At 39.7% G+C, this 21,694-nt stretch overlaps 2 protein-coding genes across 3 annotated transcripts in view; both read left to right on the plus strand.

Annotated features, from left to right (window-relative positions):
- The window catches only part of LOC120060148 (inositol 1,4,5-trisphosphate receptor type 1-like), a 146,040-nt gene extending 137,895 nt beyond the window's left edge, over positions 1-8,145 (plus strand). For both annotated transcript variants that reach the window (XM_039009258.1, XM_039009268.1), the window contains 2 exons: positions 2,700-2,861; positions 4,238-8,145. In XM_039009258.1, the coding sequence (XP_038865186.1) occupies positions 2,700-2,861; positions 4,238-4,327 (252 nt within the window). In that variant the 3' untranslated portion in view covers positions 4,328-8,145. The remainder of the gene's footprint in view (positions 1-2,699; positions 2,862-4,237) is intronic.
- Positions 8,146-15,974: 7,829 nt separating this feature from the next.
- Positions 15,975-19,711, plus strand: LOC120060158 (class E basic helix-loop-helix protein 40-like). The gene is made up of 5 exons (XM_039009280.1): positions 15,975-16,345; positions 16,484-16,547; positions 16,684-16,791; positions 17,243-17,354; positions 17,585-19,711. The coding sequence occupies exons 1-5, from the start codon at positions 16,269-16,271 to the stop codon at positions 18,418-18,420; spliced, it is 1,197 nt and encodes a 398-aa protein (XP_038865208.1). The 5' UTR covers positions 15,975-16,268; the 3' UTR covers positions 18,421-19,711.
- Positions 19,712-21,694: the final 1,983 nt, after the last annotated feature.

The following is a 21,694-nucleotide window of genomic DNA, read 5'->3' on the forward strand; positions in this document are numbered from 1 at the left end:
GCACCAAATTGTCCGGAGCAATTTTGGACAGTCACGTAATCTAACCAAAAAACTCATCATAAACTTTACTAAAAAATACATGTTGTGCAGCAAATGAAAGATACACTGGTTCTTAATGCAACCGCTGTGTTAGATTTTAAAAAATTACTTTAGTACAACATACAGCATGCAATATTGTGAGACAGCGCTCACCTATTCTCCGCCTTGTTGGAGCCAACATATTCCACAAAAATACGAAATAACATCATAAATATTCTCTTACTTTTGATGATCTTCCATCAGAATGTTGTGCAAGGAGTCCTAGTTCCAGAATAAATCGTTGTTTTGTTTTAGAATGTCCATTTCTTCTGTTGAATTAGCAACTTTGGCTAGCCATGTGGAGGGCACATGTCCAAGAAATCTTTGCGCACTGAACGAAAAGTTCCAAAATTCCCAATAAACGTCGAATAAACTGGTCAAACTCGGTTGAAAATCCTACTTTAGGATGTTTTTCTCGTATGTATCCAATAAAATCAGAGCCGGAGCATTTCGTCGTGTATACCTAACGCTTTTCAGAAGACAATGTGAGATTCCCTGGTGAATACTGACAAAAGAGCGGACCTGTCACTCCAAAAGCTCTCAATCGGTCTCAGATCAAGCTAGACACCCCATTCAACATTCTACTGCCTGTTGACATCTAGTGGAAGGCGTATGAAGTGCATACAGATCCATAAATATAAGCCAGTTGAATAGGCAGGCCCTGACACAGAGCCCCATTTTCAGAATTTTCACTTCCTGTTTGGAAGTTTGCTGCAAAATGAGTTCTGTTTTACTCACAGATATAATTCAAACAGTTTTAGAAACTTCAGAGTGTTTTCTATCCAATATTGATAATAATATGCATATTGTATGATCTAGAACAGAGTACGAGGCCGTTTAACTTGGGCACGATTTTTTCCCAAAGTGAAAACAGCGCCCCCTATTAAGAATTAATCAGCTTGGAAAATTATGTTATGGCTTTAGAAGCTTCTGATAGGCTAATTGACATCATTTGAGTCAATTGGAGGTGTACCTGTCGATGTATTTCAAGGCCTACCTTCAAACTCAGTGCCTCTTTGCTTGACATCATGGGAAAATCTAAATAAATCGACCAAGAACTCAGAAAACAAATTGTAGACCTCCACAAGTCTGATTCATACTTGGGAGCAATTTCCAAACACCTGAATGTACCACGTTCATCTGTACAAACAATAGTACGCAAGTATAAACACCATGGGACCACACAGCCGTCATACCGCTCAGGAAGGAGATGCGTTCTGTCTCCTAGAGATGAACGTATTTTGGTGCGAAAAGTGCAAATCAATCCCAGAACAAAAGCAAAGGACCTTGTGAAGATGTTGGAGGAAACAGGTACAAAAGTATCTATATCCACAGTAAAAAAAAGTCCTATATCGACATAACTTGAAAGGCCGCTCAGCAAGGAAGATGCCACTGCTACAAAACCGCCATAAAAAAAGCCAGACTACGTTTTGCAACTGCACATGGAGACAAAGATCGTACTTTTTGGTTGGCCATAATGACCATCGTTATGTTTGGAGGAAAAAGGGGGAGGCTTGCAAGCCAAAGAATACCATCCCAACCGTGAAGCATGGGGGTGGCAGCATCATGTTGTGGGAGTGCTTTGCTGCAGGAGGGACTGGTGCACTTCACAAAATAGATGGCTTCATGAGGGAGGAAGATTATGTGGATATATTGAAGCAACATCTCAAAACTTCAGTCAGGAAGTTAAAGCTTGGTCTGAAATGGGTCTTCCAAATGGACAATGACCCCAAGCATACTTCCAAAGTTGTGGCGAATTGGATTAAGGACAACAAAGTCAAGCTATTGGAGTTGCCATCACAAAGCCCTGACCTCAATCCCATAGAAAAGTTGTGGGCAGAACTGAAAAAGCATGTGCGAGCAAGGAGGCCTACAAACCTGACTCAGTTACACCAACTCTGTCAGGAAGAATGGGCCAAAATTCACCCAACTTATTGTGGGAAGCTTGTGGAAGGCTACCCGAAACGTTTGACCTAAGTTAAAACAGTTTAAAGGCAATGCTACCAAATACTAATTCAGTGTATGTAAACGTCTGACCCACTGGGAATGTGCTGAAAGAAATAAAAGCTGAAATAAATAATTCTCTCTACTATTATTCTGACATTTCACATTCTTCAAATAAAGTGGTGATCCTAACTGACCTAAGTCAGGGAATTTTTAATAGGATTAAATGTCAGCAATTGTGAAAATCTGAGTTTAAATGTATTTGGTTAAGGTGTATGTAAACTTTTGACTTCAACTGTAAGTGCCTTTTATCGGGGTATGGTAGTAGGTGCCAGGTGCACCGGTTTGAGTGTGTCAAGAACTCCAATGCTGCCGCGTTTTTAATGCTCAACAGTTTTCTATGTGTATCAAGCATGGTCCACCACCCAAAGGACATCCAGCCAACTTGACACAACTGTTTTGTACACTGTGGTTTTTTGGAAACACTTTTACAATATGTACTTTTACAATATGTATTACAGTGTAAGGCATACAAGTAATGTGAAGTGTTACCAAATATTTTCTATAACTTTTATAATTATGATGAGAGACCGGAATTAAAATGTATTGCCCTTATTTACAGTGTTTCAACAAATGTTCTAGTCATGCTTGAATAACATATAACCTCTGTTCACCAGGAGCACAACCTGGACTGGTTTCCACGGATGCGGGCCATGTCTCTGGTATGTAGCGATGCGGACGGGGAGCAGAATGAGATCAGGAGCCTGCAGGAGAAACTGGAGTCCACCATGAAGCTAGTCTCCAACCTCTCTGGACAACTGACCGAGCTCAAGGAGCAGGTGAGGGGGCCATCTAGCCTCGTAAAGTGAACTGATGATAGTCTGTATAGATATTGATATGAAAAGAATTTTTATTTTCCATATATCTTGTGTAGCATTTGGTGTGTTTAATGGCAACTTGCCTTGTTCAGTTCAATAACATTTTTCATAAATCATTTCATCAAACTCGGCACACTGTTTCTTGTAAATAAAATAGTATTTTGGTCTTTCAATAAAATGAGAAGTGTTTGAGGATACGGGTGGTATCTAGACCCAGACAGGAGGAAATGGTTGTTGTGTGGCTAAAGGTTTAGATGAGGACACAACTACCCTTTCCCCTTGATTTTTCAGGATTAAATATCTCCATAAATAAATCATTGTTTGGTTGATGTCTACTTAGTTTTTCAAAATTCTTTCACATGTACACTAACATAGACCAAATTGAAAATGTTACTTTAGGAGTTTAGCTGACCGACAAATTCAGACTTAACTGTGCTTTTACATTTAGATTGTTTCAGTCTTATTTTCCCAGAATCAGGGCAGTGCCCCCCCCCCCCCCCCCCCCCCTTACCCGGAATGTTCGTGAGCATGCTCCATGGCACTCAAAAGTGGCTCACAAACAAGACCATCATCTCACAAACAACAGACCCAAACAAGAGCTCCCTCTGTTACATCATTCCAATGAAAATGTACTTAATTAGTTTGCTGTGGCACAAATAAAGAGTCACATTCTACTATAACTGAGTTTAGCCATTGGCCACCCCTATGGCTATCTATCGTAATACTATAATACTGCTCTTTCTAGCACTTCCCGACATCTAATAATGATTTCCGTTATAATGCTCAACTCATGATGACCAACAGCATTGTTATGAGGGTATTTTTATTGCTGTTGCAATATTAAGATGACAAAGAAAAACTTGTTTTGTTAAACTTGTTTTGTTTGTTTTAGAACTTTCATTGATTTAAAATGGTTGTTGTCCCTATTGCCATAAAGGCCAACATCTTTCATTATTACTCATGAGCCTGGCTTGAAAGTTTCACTATTGGTCTTTTCTTTTGGTCTTTTGGTCTTTTCTTTTGTTTCCTGTGGTTTACTTGTTGTTAGAGGAGATGACATTCTGAAAGGCTAGGAGGATACATTTCATATGAAACACTGAAACCCTCCCATCAAAGCCAAAAGCTCTCAGCACATTGCTGTGCAGAATTTGCAGGCACGGGCAGTTTATACTTTTGTTTCTCTGAACAAGAAACTTAGTAGCAGCTTATTTGGAGGTACTGTAAGTGTCAGACACAGACAACCTATATCCCACCCATAGACGTGACAAAAGTAGCAGATGTACAGATACAAGTAATGAGTAAATAACCTAGCATCTGTCCTGTGTGTTGTCCTCTAGATGACAGAGCAGAGGAAGCAGAAACAGAGGATCGGACTGTTGGGTCATCCTCAGCATCCTCAACACGCGAACCCCCAGCAAACTGCGTGAGGCTGAGGCAAGGAAGCCCCCCCCCCCCCCCCATCCAGCCACAAGACCCAGGGAGAGCTACTTCTACTGCTTTGTGTTTGCATAGGGAACAGATTGCAGAGTCTTCACTTAGTGGTCCCTCCCGTCCTGCATATATACTGTAGCTACCAAATGTGTGTGTGAAGCGTAGCACATTGAATTAGCTAGTCATATAATTGTGTAGGTTAGCCTACGAAGGTATAACTCAAACAAAATCACTCACCATGCCCAGGCAACCCATCCTTTTCCCAGTCCAGTTGGGATTGGTGCCAAATGTTTTCTATGTAAAAATGTAAGTGAATTCTCATTACATGGCCTTTACTGGGTGAACTTGAAATACAGCAGAGCAGGGCCGGCGTTATGGGCGGGCTGTAGGGGGCCTGGTCCGCCCTACCGTACCTCCTTGAAATATTGATAATTTATTTGACTGAGAAGTCAAAGACGCATCAATCTCAGATAAAGCATGCGAGCGAAACAGCGCTCCTCTGTCTCCGTATGTGTAGACCATGTATCTGATGCTGTCTGAACAAAAGGAGTATGGCATGTCATACTTTCTCTGGCCAGACAGCATCAGATACATGGGCTACACGTAGTAATACAGAGTGGCGCTGTTTCGCTCGATGGTTTCAGCAGATAGGCAGAGGTGAAGCAAGAGGGCTCACTCTCGCCAGAAATCTGTCCTGAATGCGTTTCTATGGGGATAATATGCAGACCTAAGCTTGTCGCCTGCATTCCCACCTTTGGGACAATGACTCGCACTGTTAGGGCGGAGACATGAGCATCTCGTCATTATATACAGACATCTGGTTTCAGCCACTTGCGAATTACAAAGAAAAGTTGGTGGGTAAACAGTGCACTATTCGAATAGTAGCTTCCCCTAAAGTAAATTGATGTTTTGCCAAAATTATATAATGACTCCTGTCTAAATAAAATAATAATAAATACTTTACCAGAGATCATGACTTAGCTACAGAGGATCATTAGTTTATTTTTCTTTTAGATAGCTGCGGATTATTTCAAAACACAAGTGCATAGGCCTATGCCTATTTGGAAAGCCAGCAATTTGGGCAGAGCACGTGGCAATATGCCTAGCTGATTATTGAATTGTGGCTGTCAGCGGAAAAACATCTAAAATGTGTGAAGATAATGTGTCTTGAGTATAATTTAAAATGTTGAGACAAGAAGCGGAGGGGGGTGTGGCGAAGATATGGGCGTCTCTCTCCAGAATGCATGCACTCAGCTCTTCAGAATATGCTCCGCTGTCTCCCGTGAATTCTTGCACATTCATTGTTTCATTGTGTGAATGGTTTTCCCTATGATTGTTTATTTTGATAAATTCTCCATTACATATGTAACCAGTAGGCCTAGTAAATGTACCATTAATCTCTGTCATTTGGTTACATTCATTTCTGTTAGTGCATATATTGCAGTCATTTACTGTTCTCATTCTCGGAGTGGAAACATTGTTTACAGAGTTCACAACCTGCTACACTTGTGAGAAACAAGTTTTGGTTTATTTCATAACCATCATTTTAGGAGTTTTGTCATTGTATTTTGTTTTGAGTGCTGTGAGCAATGAGAATGTGAGTGGTTTCTCTGTCCTGATAACGTTGAGGGAGCGCCTGAGCACGCCAACCTGCTGAGTTGATACAATGTTGCACTTCACTGCACTAGCAAGTCAAGACAGATAGATAGATAGATAGATAGATAGATAGATAGATAGATAGATAGATAGATAGATAGATAGAGAGATAGAGAGATAGAGAGATAGAGAGATAGAGAGATAGATAGAGAGGCAGGCAGGCACAGTAGAGCGATGAATGTGATTGAAAGAACCTGCATTTTCTTCAGGATATTTTCTACTGTTTTTATTTGTCGCTTTACCCCTATGTATTTTACTTAGTTGACGATGGAAGTTGTTGGCCTAGTGCTGCATTGGCCTATAGGCTATCTCTGAACTCTGTGTTAATTTCTTTAGCCTATAAACTATAAAAAATAAAGGGAGTCGCACACTCCATATATAAACTCTCAGTAATTTATTGGGTAAATCACCAACGTTTCGGCGTGACTCTCTTTATTTATATAGTTTATTTGTCATTAGTCACCACCTCCACACAAAATACGTTTTCTGGGTGTGCGCCAGCTCATGTTTTTTATTAATTTCTTTAGCCGCCAATGGATCACGGTGTATCAATGTGTCAATTTGGCAGAGGCAGGTGCTCTTGCATTAGTTGAATTTTAACTTTTAGATTTTTATCATTTTAATTCAGATTTGTATGATTAACCACGTAAAAATAAATTTGAGAAACAAAAACGTTATTATTGAAATGAAACTGTTCCACGAAAATGTGCATATACAAATAATCATAACTTATACCCAGATAGGTAGAAATGGCGGGATAAATTGTAAGCTTCCCCAAACTTGAAACTCACGAGCTGCCTATGGCCTTTATTATAACACCCATCAACAAAATTTGTGAAAGCGCGTGCACACAGGAGGTCCCGTGAAAAAAATGGACCCGCCTATAGGAATGAAATGCCTGTCCAACTGATTCGTTCTGGCGACGGCCCTGCAGCAGAGCTGTACCGGACACAGGAAGATGTAGTCCGACGTGAAATGGCACTGGGAGACATGGAAATAAACATCTTTTTGTATTTACTACTGGTATAGCAAGCAGTATTTAATGTCTTATTTTTGTATCTTGTGCAATATCACTACTTTAATATGCAAACTCCTTGGTGTGAGAATTTAAGTTGTTCCTAAAGTAATGTCTTATTTAATAGGGACAGAACTTTTTTCCACATGGGAGCTTTATTTTGTATTATTTTGCTTTTAAATGAAATAGGGACCTGTTGTTAGACTTCACATATGGAAATGACTCCATGTAGAATAGCAGTTGGTCGGACAGATTAAGTTACATGTATTGTTCTGGCCTTTCTGATTTTACTTGTTTTATTTCTTTCAGAAGGTTGCATAAAAAGTCTTAAATGCACTTCATAAAGATAGTATATTGTCTGAGAGCTAGTATAGGTCTTGTTTTCAGTTTCATTTCTGCAAATAAGATTGTGTCCTATCTTTTACTATTTTATGGTATTTGCTTTCTTATGTAAAACTGGCATTTAAAGCTTTTAGGATACTTGCTTTTCTTCATCCAAACAAATATATTATGTAAAATGTCATCGTGCTGTTATGTGTTTATTAATCATATTTCCACATTGTCTTGCACTACATATTATTAGCATCTGTCATCCAGGTTGATCCTCTTGTAATTATAACACCTGTTATGTGTGCCATTTGTCCCTTTAAGATGTTTTTTGGTTCTGATTTACTACTTGTGACAAAGCCACTATCTTTTTCCTTTGTTTTATCATTCAGCGCAAATTTCTGTTCTCAATTCTGCTGTTTATTTGATATATGATTATTTATTGGTTTGTATTGTTGTACTTTAAACATGTGCATGCATTATGTTGCTTAGCCATTGTTTTTTGTATAGGGACCTATGTTTTCAGAAAAGTAATGTGGAATTTAAAAGCAGTGTTACTGAAAATGAATGTGCAGAGGACTAATTTTAAAGATTTAAGCACTGTTAGACTTGTAAAATAATGTAGAATTGTCTAATAAAATATATGTAATTCTCCTTTACATCCACCACTGAATCTTGTCACTACACTGTATGCTACTGGGCTACCGTATGAAGGGAAGCTGTAGTCCAGTCTTCTCTTTTCCCTCTGCTCACTGTGTAAATGGACAGTCTTGTAGTCCATTGTAAAAAATCTAGCTGCAAAGGTCAGAGAGGTAACTTCCCCACATTTTTCACCTACTTATGCAGTGTCTGCTTCTGTTAAATAAATATTACTTTATTTGTAGTCAACTCTTTGTAAGTATTGGCACAAATATTGAAGAATTTATACACAGTATATAGTATATGCGGATATGCTGGTGCACAGACGAGTGTTGGAGATTCATATCCTCCTCTCAGGGTGACAATTTAGTTATTCAGAGAAACGGAGCATGTTAAATAAAATATGAATAGACTTGTGCGTGTCTGTAGACTCGAGAACATCAGCAAGTTTACAGAGTAACCAAATCAAAGGCACAAAAGGAGCGTTTAATTGTCCAGCTTCATCGGTGGACTTTCCTGCAGTATTTTCCACATACCTAAGGTTTATTAAACAGCAGTGGTGGAAAAAGTACCCAATTATCATACTTGAGTAAAAGTGAAGATAGCTTAATAGAAAATTATTCAAGTGAAAGACACTCAGTAAAATATTACTTGAGTTAAAGTCTTTTGTTTTAAATAGATTTAAGTATCGAAAGTAAATGTTATTGCTAAAATATGCTTCAGAATCAAAAGTAAAAGTATAAATCATTTCAAATTCCTTATATTAAGCAAACCAGATGTCACCATTTTCTTGTTTGTTTTTTATTTACGGACAGCCAGGGGCTCACTCCAACACTCAGACATCATTTACAAACAAAGCATTTGTGTTTGGTGAGTCCGCCAGATCAGAGGCAGTAGGGATGACCAGGGATGTTCTCTTGATAAGTGTGTGAATTTGACAATTTTCAACCTCCAAAATTAGACACCCTTGAAAAAAATGAACAAAAAATGATGTATACAATAAATAATACAAATACTGAGCTACAGTGCCTTCAGAAAGTATTCACACCAATTGACTTTTTTATACATTTTGTTGTTACAGCCTGAATTTAAAATGTCACTGGCCTACACACAATACCCCATAATGTCAAATTGTAATTGTTTTTCATTTTTTTTCAAGGTGCACCTGTGTAATGATCATGCTGTTTAATCAGCTTCTTGATATGCCACCACTGTCAGGTGGATGGACTACTTGGCAAAGGAGAAATGCTCACTAACAGGGATGTAAACCAATTTGTGCACAATATTTGAGATAAATAAGCTTTTTTTTAAACTCATGAAACATGGGACCAAAACTTTACATGCTGCGTTTATATTTTTGTTCAGTGTAAGCACAGGAGTAAAAATGTTCTTAACAAGTCACATACTAAGTTGCATGGACTCAATCTGTGTGCAATAATAGTGTTTAAAATAATTGTATAATACTGACTCATCTCTGTACCCCACTCATACAATTATCTGTAAGGTCCCTAAGTCGAGCAGTGAATTTCAAACACAGATTCAACTACAAAGACCAGAGGGGTTTTCCAATGCCTCGCAAAGAAGGGCACCTATTTTTAAAGGGGGGTTAAAAAACATTGAATATCCCTTTGAACATGGTGAAGTTATTAATTACATTGTGGATGGTGTATCAATACACCCAGTCACTACAAAGACATAAGTGTCCTTCCTAACACAGTTGCCGGAGAGGAAGAAAACCACTCAGGGATTTCACCATGAGGCCAATCATGACTTTAAAACAGTTACAGAGTTTAATGGCTGTGGTAGGAGAAAATTGAGGATGGATCAACAACATTGTAGTTACTCCACAATACTAACCTAATTGACAGAGTGAAAAGAAGGAAGCCTGTATAGAATATTAATATTCCAAAACATGCATCCTGTTTGCAACAATGCACTAAAGTACTACAAAAAATGTGGCAAAGCAATTAACTTTTTGTCCTGAATGCACATTACCGAGTACCACTCTCCATATTTTCAAGCATAGTGGTAGCTGCATCAAGTTGTGTATGATTGTAATCGATTTGGACTGGGGAGTTTTTCAGGTTAAAAAAGAAACAGAATAGAGCTAATCACAGGCAAAATCCTAGAGGAAAACCTGCTTCAATCTGCTTTTCACCAAACAGCTTTCGGCAGGGCAATAACGTAAAACACAAGGACAAATATACACTGGAGTTGCTTGCCAAGAAGACAGTGAATGTTCCTGAGTGGCCAAGTTAGTTTTGACTGAAATTTGCTTGAAAATCCATGGCAGAACTTGAAAATGGTTGTCTAGCATTGATCAACAACCAATTTGACAGAGCTTTGAATTTTGAACAGAATAAAGAATATTTTCTCCAGAAAGACTCACAGCTGTAATCGCTGCCAAAGGTGCTTCTACAAATGATTGACTCAGGGGTGTGAATACTTATGTAAATGAGATATTTCTGTATTTAATTTCAATAAATTTGCAAAAATTTCTAAATACATGTTTTCACTTTGTCATTACGGGGTAGTGTGTGTAGATGGGTGAGGGGGGAAAAACGATGTAATCCATTTTGGATTCAGGCTGTAGCACAACATAATGTGGAATAACTCAAGGGGTATAAATACTTTCTGAAGGCACTGTGTATTGTATGCTCCAAAAAATTGGGAAATTGTATTCTTTTTTGGTAATACAATTGCTCAGAGAAATAGATTTTGTTTAACAAGTTATATATTTTTGCTCTCAAAAAGATAGGTGTGATATAATTATTGACCCTCACAAACTTCTACAAATGCACAATTGAGAGCATCCTGTCGGGCTGTATCATCGCCTGGTATGGCAATTGCACCGTCCGTAACTGCAGGGCTCTCCAGAGAGTGGTGCAGTCAGCCCAATGTATCACCGGGGGCACACTGCCTGCCCTCCAGGACATCAACAGCACCCAGTGTCACAGGAAGATCATCAAGGACCTCAGCCACCCAAGCCACAGCCTGTTCACCCCGCTACCATCTACAAGGCAGAGACAGTAAATGTGCATCAAAGCTGGGACAGAGAGACTGAGAAACAGCTTCTATCTCCAGGCCATCAGACTGTTAAACAGTCACTACTAGTCTTAGTCACTGTTCTAGCCGGCTACCACCTGATACTCTACCCTGCACCTTAGAGACTGGTCACTAAAAAAATGTTTACAAACTGTTTCACTTACTTCATGTATATCAAATAGAATAAAATATGAAAAGGTATTATATAAATGGTATGTACTCTACTCTAGTCATTGCTCATCCTATATACTGCTGTACACACATTTTCTATTCATATTCTGTCCATACTGACAATACACACCATTATTTGTATGTACAGTGCCTTCGTAAAGTTTTCAGACCCCTTGACTTTTGTTACATTTTGTTTTTTCCGTCATCAATCTACACACAATACCCCATAATGACAAAGCAAAAACAGGTTTTTAGAATTTAGGGGGAAAAAAATGAAATATTACGTTTACATAAGTATTCACACTTTGCTCAGTACTTTGTTGAAGCACCTTTCTACTCAACAAATTGGATGCAGTCTATCACAGTGCCATCCGTTTTGTCACCAAAGCCCCATATACTACCCACCACTGCGACCTGTATGCTCTTGTTTGCTGGCCCTCGCTTCATACTCGTTGCCAAACCCACTGGCTCCAGGTCATCTACAAGTCTCTGCTAGGTAAAGCCCCGCCTTATCTCAGCTCACTGGTCACCACAGCAGCATCCACCCGTAGCATGCACTCCAGCAGGTATATCTCACTGGTCACCCCCAAAGCCAATTCTTCCTTTGGCTGCCTCTCCTTCCAGTTCTCTGCAGCCAATGACTGGAACGAACTGCAAAAATGTTCTGCACATCCTACCATTCCAGTGTTTAATTGCTATATTGTAATTACTTTGCCACCATGGCCTATTTATTGCCTTACCTCTCTTATCCTACCTCATTTGCACATGCTGTATATATATTTTTCTGCTGTACTATTGATTGTATGTTTGTTTAGTCCATGTGTAACTCTGCGTTGTTGTATATGTTGAACTGCTTTGATTTATCTTGGCCAGGTCGCAGTTGCAAATGAGAACTTGTTCTCAACTAGCCTACCTGGTTAAATAAAGGTGAAATAAATAAAAAACCTTTGGCAGCCATTACAGCGTAAAGTCTTCTTGGGTATAACGCTACAAGCTTGGCACATCTGTATTGGGGGAGTTTCGCCCATTCTTCACTGCAGATCCTTTCAAGCTCTGTCAGGTTGGAGAGGGAGCGTTGCTGCACAGCTATTTCAGGTCTCTCCAGAGATGTTAGATTGGGTTCAAGTCCGGGCTCTGGCTGGGCCACTCAAGGACATTCAGAAACTTGTCCCGAGGCCACTCCTGCATTGTCTTGGCTGTGTGCTTAGGGTTTTTGTCCTGTTCGAAGGTGAACCCTTGCCCCAGTCTAAGGACCTGAGTGCTCGAGCAGGTTTTCATCAATGATCTCTCTCTACTTTGCTCCGTTCATCTTTCCCTCAATCCTGACTAGTCTCCCAGTGAAGCATGGTGGTGGCAGCATCGTGCTGTGGGGATGTTTCCACAGCACGATGCTGCCACCACCATGCTTCACCGTAGAGATGGTGCCAGCTTTCCTGCAGATGTGACATTTGGCATTCAGCTCAAAGAGTTCAATCTTGGTTTCATCAGACCAGAGAATCTTGTTTCTCATGGTCCGACTCCTTTAGGTGCCTTTTGGCAAACTCCAAGCAGGCTGTCATGTGCCTTTTTACTGAGGAGTTGCTTCCGTCTGGCCACTCTACCATAAATGCCTGATTGATGGAGTGCTGCAGAGATGGTTGTCCTTCTGGAAGGTTCACTCATCTCCACAGAGGAACCTCTAGAGCTCTGTCAGAGTGACCATTGGGTTCTTGGTCACCTCCCTGACCAAGGCCCAAGGCCCGATTGCTCAGTTTGGCTGGGCGGCCAGCTTTAGGAAGAGTCTTGGTGGTTCCAAACTTCTTCCATTTAAGAATGATGGAGGCGACTGTGTTCTTAGTGACCTTCAAAGCTGCAGAAATGTTGTGGTACCCTTCCCCAGATCTGTGCCTCCACACAATCATGTCTTAGAGCTCTACAGACAATTACTTCAACCTCATGGCTTGGATTTTGCTCTGACATGCACTGTCAACTGTGGGACCTTATATAGACAGGTGTGTGCCTTTCCAAATCATGTCCAATCAATTGAATTTACCACAGGTGGAGTCTAATCAAGTTGTAGAAACATCTCAAGGGTGATCAATGGAAACAGATTCTCCTGCGCTCAATTTTGAGTCTCATAGCAAAGGGTCTGAATATTTATGTAAATCAGCTATTTCTGTTTAATATTTGTATTAAATTTGCAAAATTTCTAAAATCTTGTTTTCACTTTGTTAATATGGGACATTGTGTGTAGATTGATTAGTTTAAAAAAAGATATATATATATTTTAGAATAAGACTGTAACGTAAAAAAAAATGTAAAAAGTCAAGGGGTCTGAATACTTTCCGAATGCACTGTAAACATATTGTAATAAACTATGGAATATTTTGAATAGGCTAATTGTAACGTTCGTCATATTCCTCCTCCTCGGACGAGGAGGAGCATGGATCGGACCAACACGCAGCGAGGTATGTAGACATAATGAATATTTATTAAAGCAAAGACGAACATACGAAGAACACTTGAATAGAAACAAAACAACAAAACGACGTAGACAGACCTGAACTTGAGAACTTACATAGACACGAAGAACGCACGAACAGGAAAGACTAGCCAAACGAACGAACAAACGAAACAGTCCCGTGTGGTAGACACAGACACAGGAACAATCACCCACAAACAAACAGTGAGAACAGCCTACCTTAATATGGTTCTCAATCAGAGGAAACGTCAAACACCTGCCCCTAATTGAGAACCATATCAGGCAACACATTTAACCCAACATAGAAACACATAACATAGACTACCCACCCAGCTCACGTCCTGACCAACTAAACAAAGTTCAAAAACAACGGAAAACAGGTCAGGAACGTGACACTAATGGATTCCAAATTAGAGACCTGGTCTGTTCTATATTTATCTACAGTGGCGGACTGGGACCAAAAAAAATCAACCTTGGCATTTCTAACATTGAGGCCCCCAAACCGGACAACCCCCCCCCCCCCCCCCCCCCCCCCCCCCCCACCCCCTTATTAGCCAGATAATGATCAGTTTGAGCAACAAAAAAACAAGTTAGACAGGCCCACTGGGCTAAAAATGGACCAGCCCATCTGGTATTTGCCCAAAATGTCAGATGGCCAGTCCTCCCCTGTTTATCAACCTTCTAATCTAGGTATATTGTCCAGACATATCATACTACAGTGTAAGCCTACTATGCTATTTGTAATTATCTGCCATGAAAATATCTGTTGTCCTTGCTGGGAACATACATGTGTGTGGTGTGTGGCCACTAGGTAGACCGGCACGCTCAGCTCTATAGTGTATGACGTCAGTGGCAGGGAGCTGGTTTCGGTTCGCGTGGCCATGTTGGAGCTCAACGTGACAGCTCAGTGCAGCAGGTAACAAACCGATCAACAAAATCATCCATCTGCAGGTGCACGTGTAGACTCAAATTATTAATGTGTGGAAACCGTGTCCACTCTGAGCCTATTGGCACATGCGAGAATACAGAGCAGCGTGGGGAAAATAAAACATTAGGCTATGCACCACACCAAATAACTATTCCCACGGGGCATTACAGTTTTATATAATAGTTTACATATTGACTGTAGTCTACTCTTAGGTTAGGTGGATTGGTTTATTATGAATTATTGTCATGGACACAGGCAGGCCTATATAGGCTTTATCTAAACCTAAAATTGAAAACCTACTAAAGATAATACTTAAAGAGAAATATATGAAATACTATTTTCACATCATGAAGGAAAAAAAAACATTCATAAACATTTTTGTTTTAAATGGGCAATTTGCAATTGCTACATCCATTTTTGGACGTATACATTAATATACATTACTTTTGCATTAACATACTTATACATATGTAGGCCTACCCTTTGATTTTTGAAGAATACAGCTTATAAATACCTGATGAGTTTAGTTCAACTGTGGAATACCCCATCACAACCCAACCGATAAGCTTGTTTTACTCCAATGTTTGTAAACAATGTAAATGTAAACAAACACTATATAGCCTCAAAACATGGTTAAAACTGTAATGTTATAATGGATGGTCAGTTCTTGCATTAATAGCTCTGTCTATGAATTTGAGATTGGTTACATTTCTCCAGCCCCATCCCTCGTTTTTTTTTACCGTTGTTATTGCTTCTACCGATAATTGCAGATTTTAACCCTCACACTGACACAAGTTGAATATGTGAGACTACACGCGAATGAAAAGTTATATGTTCTTCCCTGCAAATTTTCTGTGGATATATTCTCAATTGTGATAAAATTAAGCCATAGAACCAGTAGCTTACCTTCTCTCCCCTATAAACCACTATTCTGCATATGATTATAGAATAACAGGAATGTGATAATGCATCTATTGTATCTTAATTCTAAAACTTTCCTATAATAACTTTATATATGCCATGTCATTATTATGCATATGAAAGTTGTACATGGAACAGAAGCTGGAATGTAGAACATACAGTAATAACAAAGAGTAGTCTATAAGGCTAAGTGTGTAAGGAATTCTGCCCTACTTTCTATATAGTAAACATATACTTGCACGTTCTGCCTAGAGTTGTCTTATGTTCTCGTAGCATGGTGGTACACGGGACACAGCCTGCTAGAATAAGAGGGAGGGCCATTCTCGTGCAGATCCTCTTTAACTACAGAAATGGGTTGTACTCTAGATGGCTTGAAAGCACCGTCCAACACGTGAGGCTCATGTGACGGAGGTAGATCAGCTCTCCAACGGAGAGACGTGTCTAGTCACAGGGTTTATTTAACACGTAGACCAAACCACCCCTCTATCACACATTTACCCGGGAGTAGAGCATCTGAACTACTGCTGTGCTTGGATCTCAGAGTGACAACATCACATTGACAGTCTCTGCAAAGCAATAGCCTGATGAAATAATATTCTTTATAGAAAAAGTGTTCACTATTGAATAGAATAACATGACAATAATTTTAGCAATAAGAATAAACTACATTTTTTCTCAGATGACAATATTAGCTGAATATTGAAAGACAACTGAAGCCTAGTTTTAAGATTGAATTGTTTGGAGACCAATATTTGGATTTCATAAAGACGCAAAATGGAGAGGATTACAAGTGCGCAACCTCCTCCTTGTATGGCAAAACACCACTCGCAGGAGATGGCAGACATGCAAGGGTAAGCCCCCAGAAACAGCTTACAATGTATGCATTTTAACACTGCAAAACAACATAGTATTCTTATGTAAATAATAATTTTAAAAAACAATATAAGCATGACTTCTTATCAATATTTTCTATTATTTTTGCCCTATAGAAAGGATTTCCCAAAGTACGTGTACAAACACCGAAAGGGAATGAAGCGCGTGGAAGACAGTAAGGTATGCTTATGTTCTTTACTTATTAAAACATTTTGTACATCTTAGATTTACTTTTGTCGGCAATTTATTATTTCTTATACCCTATTGAATACATTTTACACATTGACTAACAAATGTACTTTTATTTCTCCCACAGGAGACATACAAGTTACCCCACCGATTGATTGAGAAGAAAAGACGTGACAGAATCAATGAATGCATTGCCCAACTGAAGGATTTATTGCCAGAACATCTCAAACTCACAGTGAGTACTAATTTAATGTGTAGCCTACTACTACTGACTGTGTAATAGGAATGCAAAAGCGCCACCTGGTTGTTCATGATTAATTTGTTTGTCCAAATCAATGCCTTAATTAGTCTGATTCCTTAATCCAAAAGGCAACGTATTATTATTATTTTTTTCGTAATGTAAATAACTTGTTTATTATTATTACATCAACACTATTTCATATTATCCGATTGAAAAGTTTGGTTAATTGTAATAATTGAATTAACTGCCTAGCATATTGCCTCAAACCCTTTCAAAACAATTTACATAAACAATATGTTGATAAACTATGTCTTAAATGTACTGCATTGCGTTGGTGTGTGCAGATTGCCTGCCTCCCTACCCTGTGGCAGTTTGTCTTCTGTTCAGCTGCTAAAACTGTTATATAAGAAAGATCAACATGCTTATCAAGGTCTTCCTGTTTTAGACTCTAGGCCATTTGGAGAAAGCTGTGGTGTTGGAACTCACCCTGAAGCATGTGAAAGCCCTGAGCACTCTCCTGGAACAGCAGCAGCAGAAAATCATTGCATTGCAAATCAGTAAGTTTGATACCTTGAGTTCATTTTATTATGGGCTACACTCTTTTTCCCCGATCAATGGTATTACTTATTATTGACAGGCCATACCATCAAGACGATGCTGCTCAATCAAAGCTAAAATTGTATCTTTCCCATTAAGAAAGAAATAAAACAAGTAACCTTTTTCATTGCCAAAACTGTAGCATTATTAAATATGAACCTAATACCTGATATTACTTTGTTTCTCTCAGGTGATCAGAGAAGTGTCCGCTCAGAGAACAGTGAGGAGATGTTCCGCTCTGGCTTCCATGTCTGTGCTAAGGAGGTCCTCCAGTACCTGGCTAACCAGGGGAGCAGCAGAGACCACCTGACCCCCTCTGAAATGATCAGCCACCTCCACAAAGTAGCATCAGAGGTGCTCCAGGGTCCATTCAGCCCCCGGTCCGAAGAGCCCACCCACAAACCCATCGATAGCATGGAGAAGCCTGCTGGTCAGATGCCTAAGGGCAAGGAGGGGCACCCCAAGAACTTTGTGTCTGTCATTCAAAGGACATACCCCCACGGACATGGAGAGCAGAGTGGCAATGACACAGACACTGACAGCGGCTATGGAGGGGAACACGAGAAACGGGACCTCAAGGCCCAACGCTCAAGCTACTACGGCAAGGAGGGGGAGCTCAAATATGCTCTGGCTGAGAGGATGGCAGGAGGTGGCGTCAAGCAGGAGGGTGCCGAGCCCCAGGCCAAGAGGTTAAAAGCTGACTACTCAGAGGACGAGTCTTCCTCTGGGCAGGTGGTTAGCAGCCATCACAGCTACATGAGCTTCTCCCAACACCAGACCCCCCTCTGCGTGCCCTTCTACCTCATCCCCCAAGCAGCTGCATCGTGGCCCATGATGGAGAAGTGCTGGTTCCCAGGGGGCATGCCCTTTTTGTACCCGGGCATGAATGTCTCAGCAGCCAGCTTGTCTCCAGAGAAAATACCTCAAAATTTAGTAATGTCTCCCAGGGCAGGTTCCCCGACACTCTACCAAGCACCCATGGACTCACCAACCCTCCTCCAAGCTTTAAAACAAGCCCCCCCATGAACTTGGAATCCAAAAACTGATGCACTTTTGTGTTTGCACCCTGCTCTATGAATGTTTGGGTTTGAACGGATCGCCTGCTGGAAGGCGTCTAGGTTAGCAAGGACAAACACGAGAGCACCAGTTTGTCTCCCTCAGCAACAGCAGCCCACACTCTCCCTTTGAGAGCAAACAACAACTGTCACACACAAACCCGGTGGCCACAACCCTCCAAACCAGCCCACAGATCAACCTTGGAGCCAGTTAGCACTGAAGCTCTGACCCTATGGAGGCTCACAGATGACCTGTTGCAAGACTCTGAGTCACTGTGAAGAGCTGGTCAACACAAGGACATGACAAAAGTGGTTAAGAGAGGGACTTACTGTGGGGATGGCTTCCCTGCACTTGTGTTGAATGTCAGAGTTAAACCCTGACTTTGATGAGCAGACAGCACAGCCCCCAGCCATTCAGCCCTGCCCTTTGCACACACACCGGTCTGTATTGAATGTAATAATTTAACAAAACCCCTGTAGATGCTGCTTGAGGTTCTATGTGATTTAGACGTGCGACCGGAGGATCCACATTTTCTGCATCTGAAACTGCAACGGACCCGCCTTTAGACCAGAACGCTACCAAATACGTCTCTGGTTTATGTTGACCAGGGTTGTCACAAAATCCATTGCTCCCTCTTCACCCACCAAGTGTACCCTACCTTGCAACTAAATGGACTCCACTGGATTTTATTCTTTAGAAAAAGTCCGGATGGTGTCACCGGACCTGATATGTGTCACTCATGTAAATAGAGGAGTGATGCATTCAGTTATGCATTTTAGTTTTGAGTTTGTAAGTCACTACCATTCGTGCAAGTAGTTCTTGTGAGGTAATGTCTTGTAATTATTTTGTTTATACTACTTGTACATCTCTATTTTTGATACATGACCTACAGAGTGTATTTGCATTGTAACTAGAGGGAGGGAATTTTAGATGGCCATTTTGCTGTTTGCCAAGAGAACGTGTACATAGCATTGTGCTAGACCTGATTTGCATCATGCTCATTATTCATTTCGGGTCTGGTCAATTTCTGGCCTGATCTTTTGCTTAAAGCAGACAAATTATGGCAGATGCCAAAATGTATTTGTATCAATTATTGAGGCTGTGGCAAAGAGAGGAGAGTGAATGTAATGCTACAGCAAAATGTTCGTTTTGTATAGGATGAGGTACTTGGGATTTTCATTTTGGGACATAACAGAAGGTTGCTTGTTGTACATATTTTGTCTATAAAGTATTGTTTACATAAAGTTTTTTTCTGTGGAAATAAGAGTTTGGGGTCTGAATCTTGGTAGAACACTAGCATGTTGCACAGCAATGCAACCCAACCTTGCTTCTCATCATAACATCACATGCTTACATAACATTAACACTCACATAACCCAGGCCGCAGTCAGGGGCAGACTGTGACCAGAAATCAGCTCTGGCATTTCTAACACACCGGCCTATTTTTTTCCTAGAGGCCCCCACAACAGCCCATTTTTTTCCTCGAGGCCCCCATTATTAGACAGATAATTATCATTTTGTGCAACAACAAAACAATACAAGTTAGACAGGCCCACTGGGATAAAAATGGACCAGCATATCTGGCATTTGCCATTGTAGACCTAAATCAAGAAGACATGAAAAAAAAAAAGAAGACTTGGATTTAAGCAGTTTGCTGTAGGTAACTATACATTTACAATATCATGTTCCACATGACACAAACAACTTTATAGGGATTCTATAACAGACTGATAGGATATTATAGTATGACTACCTGACATTTTTGGAACTAGTGGATTGATTGATATAATCTTTTTTTGATTAGTCGTCATCATATTAAGGATAGCCTAGTCAAGCAACTGTAGGCTAATATTCAATAATATTTTGAGTGATTGTAAGTTTTATCAGTTAGAGGAAAAGTTCTGTGATAACGTTTTATATAGGCATATGCCTATTCATCAGAAAATAAGAACTAACCAACAGAACCAATATAGGCCTACCTGTTTTAGGCTTATAGCCTTTTTTTCTACAGCATGTGGGCCTATTCCTAAAGCAAAAAGATAGGTAGCATAGCCTCCGTCAAATAACCCCAGAGAAGCATAACCTATCTTCCAGCACCAAACTGGACAAGATCAGGACAATGTGCATAACAAGTGCGATGGAGACATTATAGGCTGCTATACTTGTTGAAGTCGAATTGCAGTTCCCATTGCTAATGCTGGTCAATCTGAATAGTGCAATAGGCTACCAGTTTATCATATCTGTTTACCTGTCCCACCGTTAATGCATTAACTGCATTTTCAGTGCAGTACAGTTGACTGTTAAAGAATACCAATGGAAGAGACAGCAATAATCTCAGACTGGCATAACGCATAGCCTATCTTCCAGCACCAAAATGGACAAATGTGCATAACAAGTGTGATGGATCTAGCTATATTAATGTATTCTTTATATTTTTTTAACATTAAAGGCTGCTAAAGGCTACTTGTAGTTGCATAGGCAGTGGAAACTTACAGCACACATAGTTAATTCATTGCAAATGATGGTCAACCTGAATAGTGAAATAGGCTATCTGTTTAGCATATCATTAATGGCTGCCCCACCATAAAAGGACTGTAGGTCATGGTAAGCGCCACTGCGCTGTGAACATGAGGCACGTTTCTCCCAAGGATTTATATATATGCTCGATGACTGACGAGCGCTCTTTTAAACAATTTTTGGAAGCTATTGAAATGCATTTATTAATGTCTACATTTGTTTTTGCCATTTTTAATGCATAGTTTTATATTATATAATGTGAGCTAAACATATATTTTTTTAGAATAAAAATATATATACAAAAATAATCCAGTCCCTATAAGGGTTTTAAAATAATAGAAGCAAGTTACAAAAATAAAAATAGAAAATAATTGTGAAAAAGAATATACAAAAAAACAAATAGTACAAACAACAAAAATGTATTTATTATGTGGATTATAGTTAATGGACATTTTTGTAGCAGTTGATACATTTTTCGGAAAAGGAAAATCAAGTCTGATATTTCTAAGTGGAAATTGCAAACTTTAGAAGCCTTTTTAAATCTCAAATACACTAGAAAGTTATCCTGCAACAGTTGTATAGGACCAAATAAAAGAATCGAAAAGTGGCAATACAATCTATAATAATTTAAATATAGAAATGTCAGGATTTATTTACCTTTATTTAATCAGGGAGTCACCATTGAGACGAGTCTCTTTATTACAAGGGAGCTCTGCATACACAATTT

Source organism: Salvelinus namaycush, chromosome 2, assembly GCF_016432855.1.
Source record: "Salvelinus namaycush isolate Seneca chromosome 2, SaNama_1.0, whole genome shotgun sequence".
Lineage (NCBI taxonomy): Eukaryota > Metazoa > Chordata > Actinopteri > Salmoniformes > Salmonidae > Salvelinus > Salvelinus namaycush.

Coding starts and splice junctions, on each gene's coding strand:
- LOC120060158 (XM_039009280.1), top strand. CDS start 16,269: ATGGAGAGGATTACAAGTGCGCAACCTCCTCCTTGTATGGCAAAACAC. Junction 16,548..16,683: donor AGCGCGTGGAAGACAGTAAG/GTATGCTTATGT, acceptor TTTCTCCCACAG/GAGACATACAAGTTACCCCA. Junction 16,792..17,242: donor CAGAACATCTCAAACTCACA/GTGAGTACTAAT, acceptor TTCCTGTTTTAG/ACTCTAGGCCATTTGGAGAA.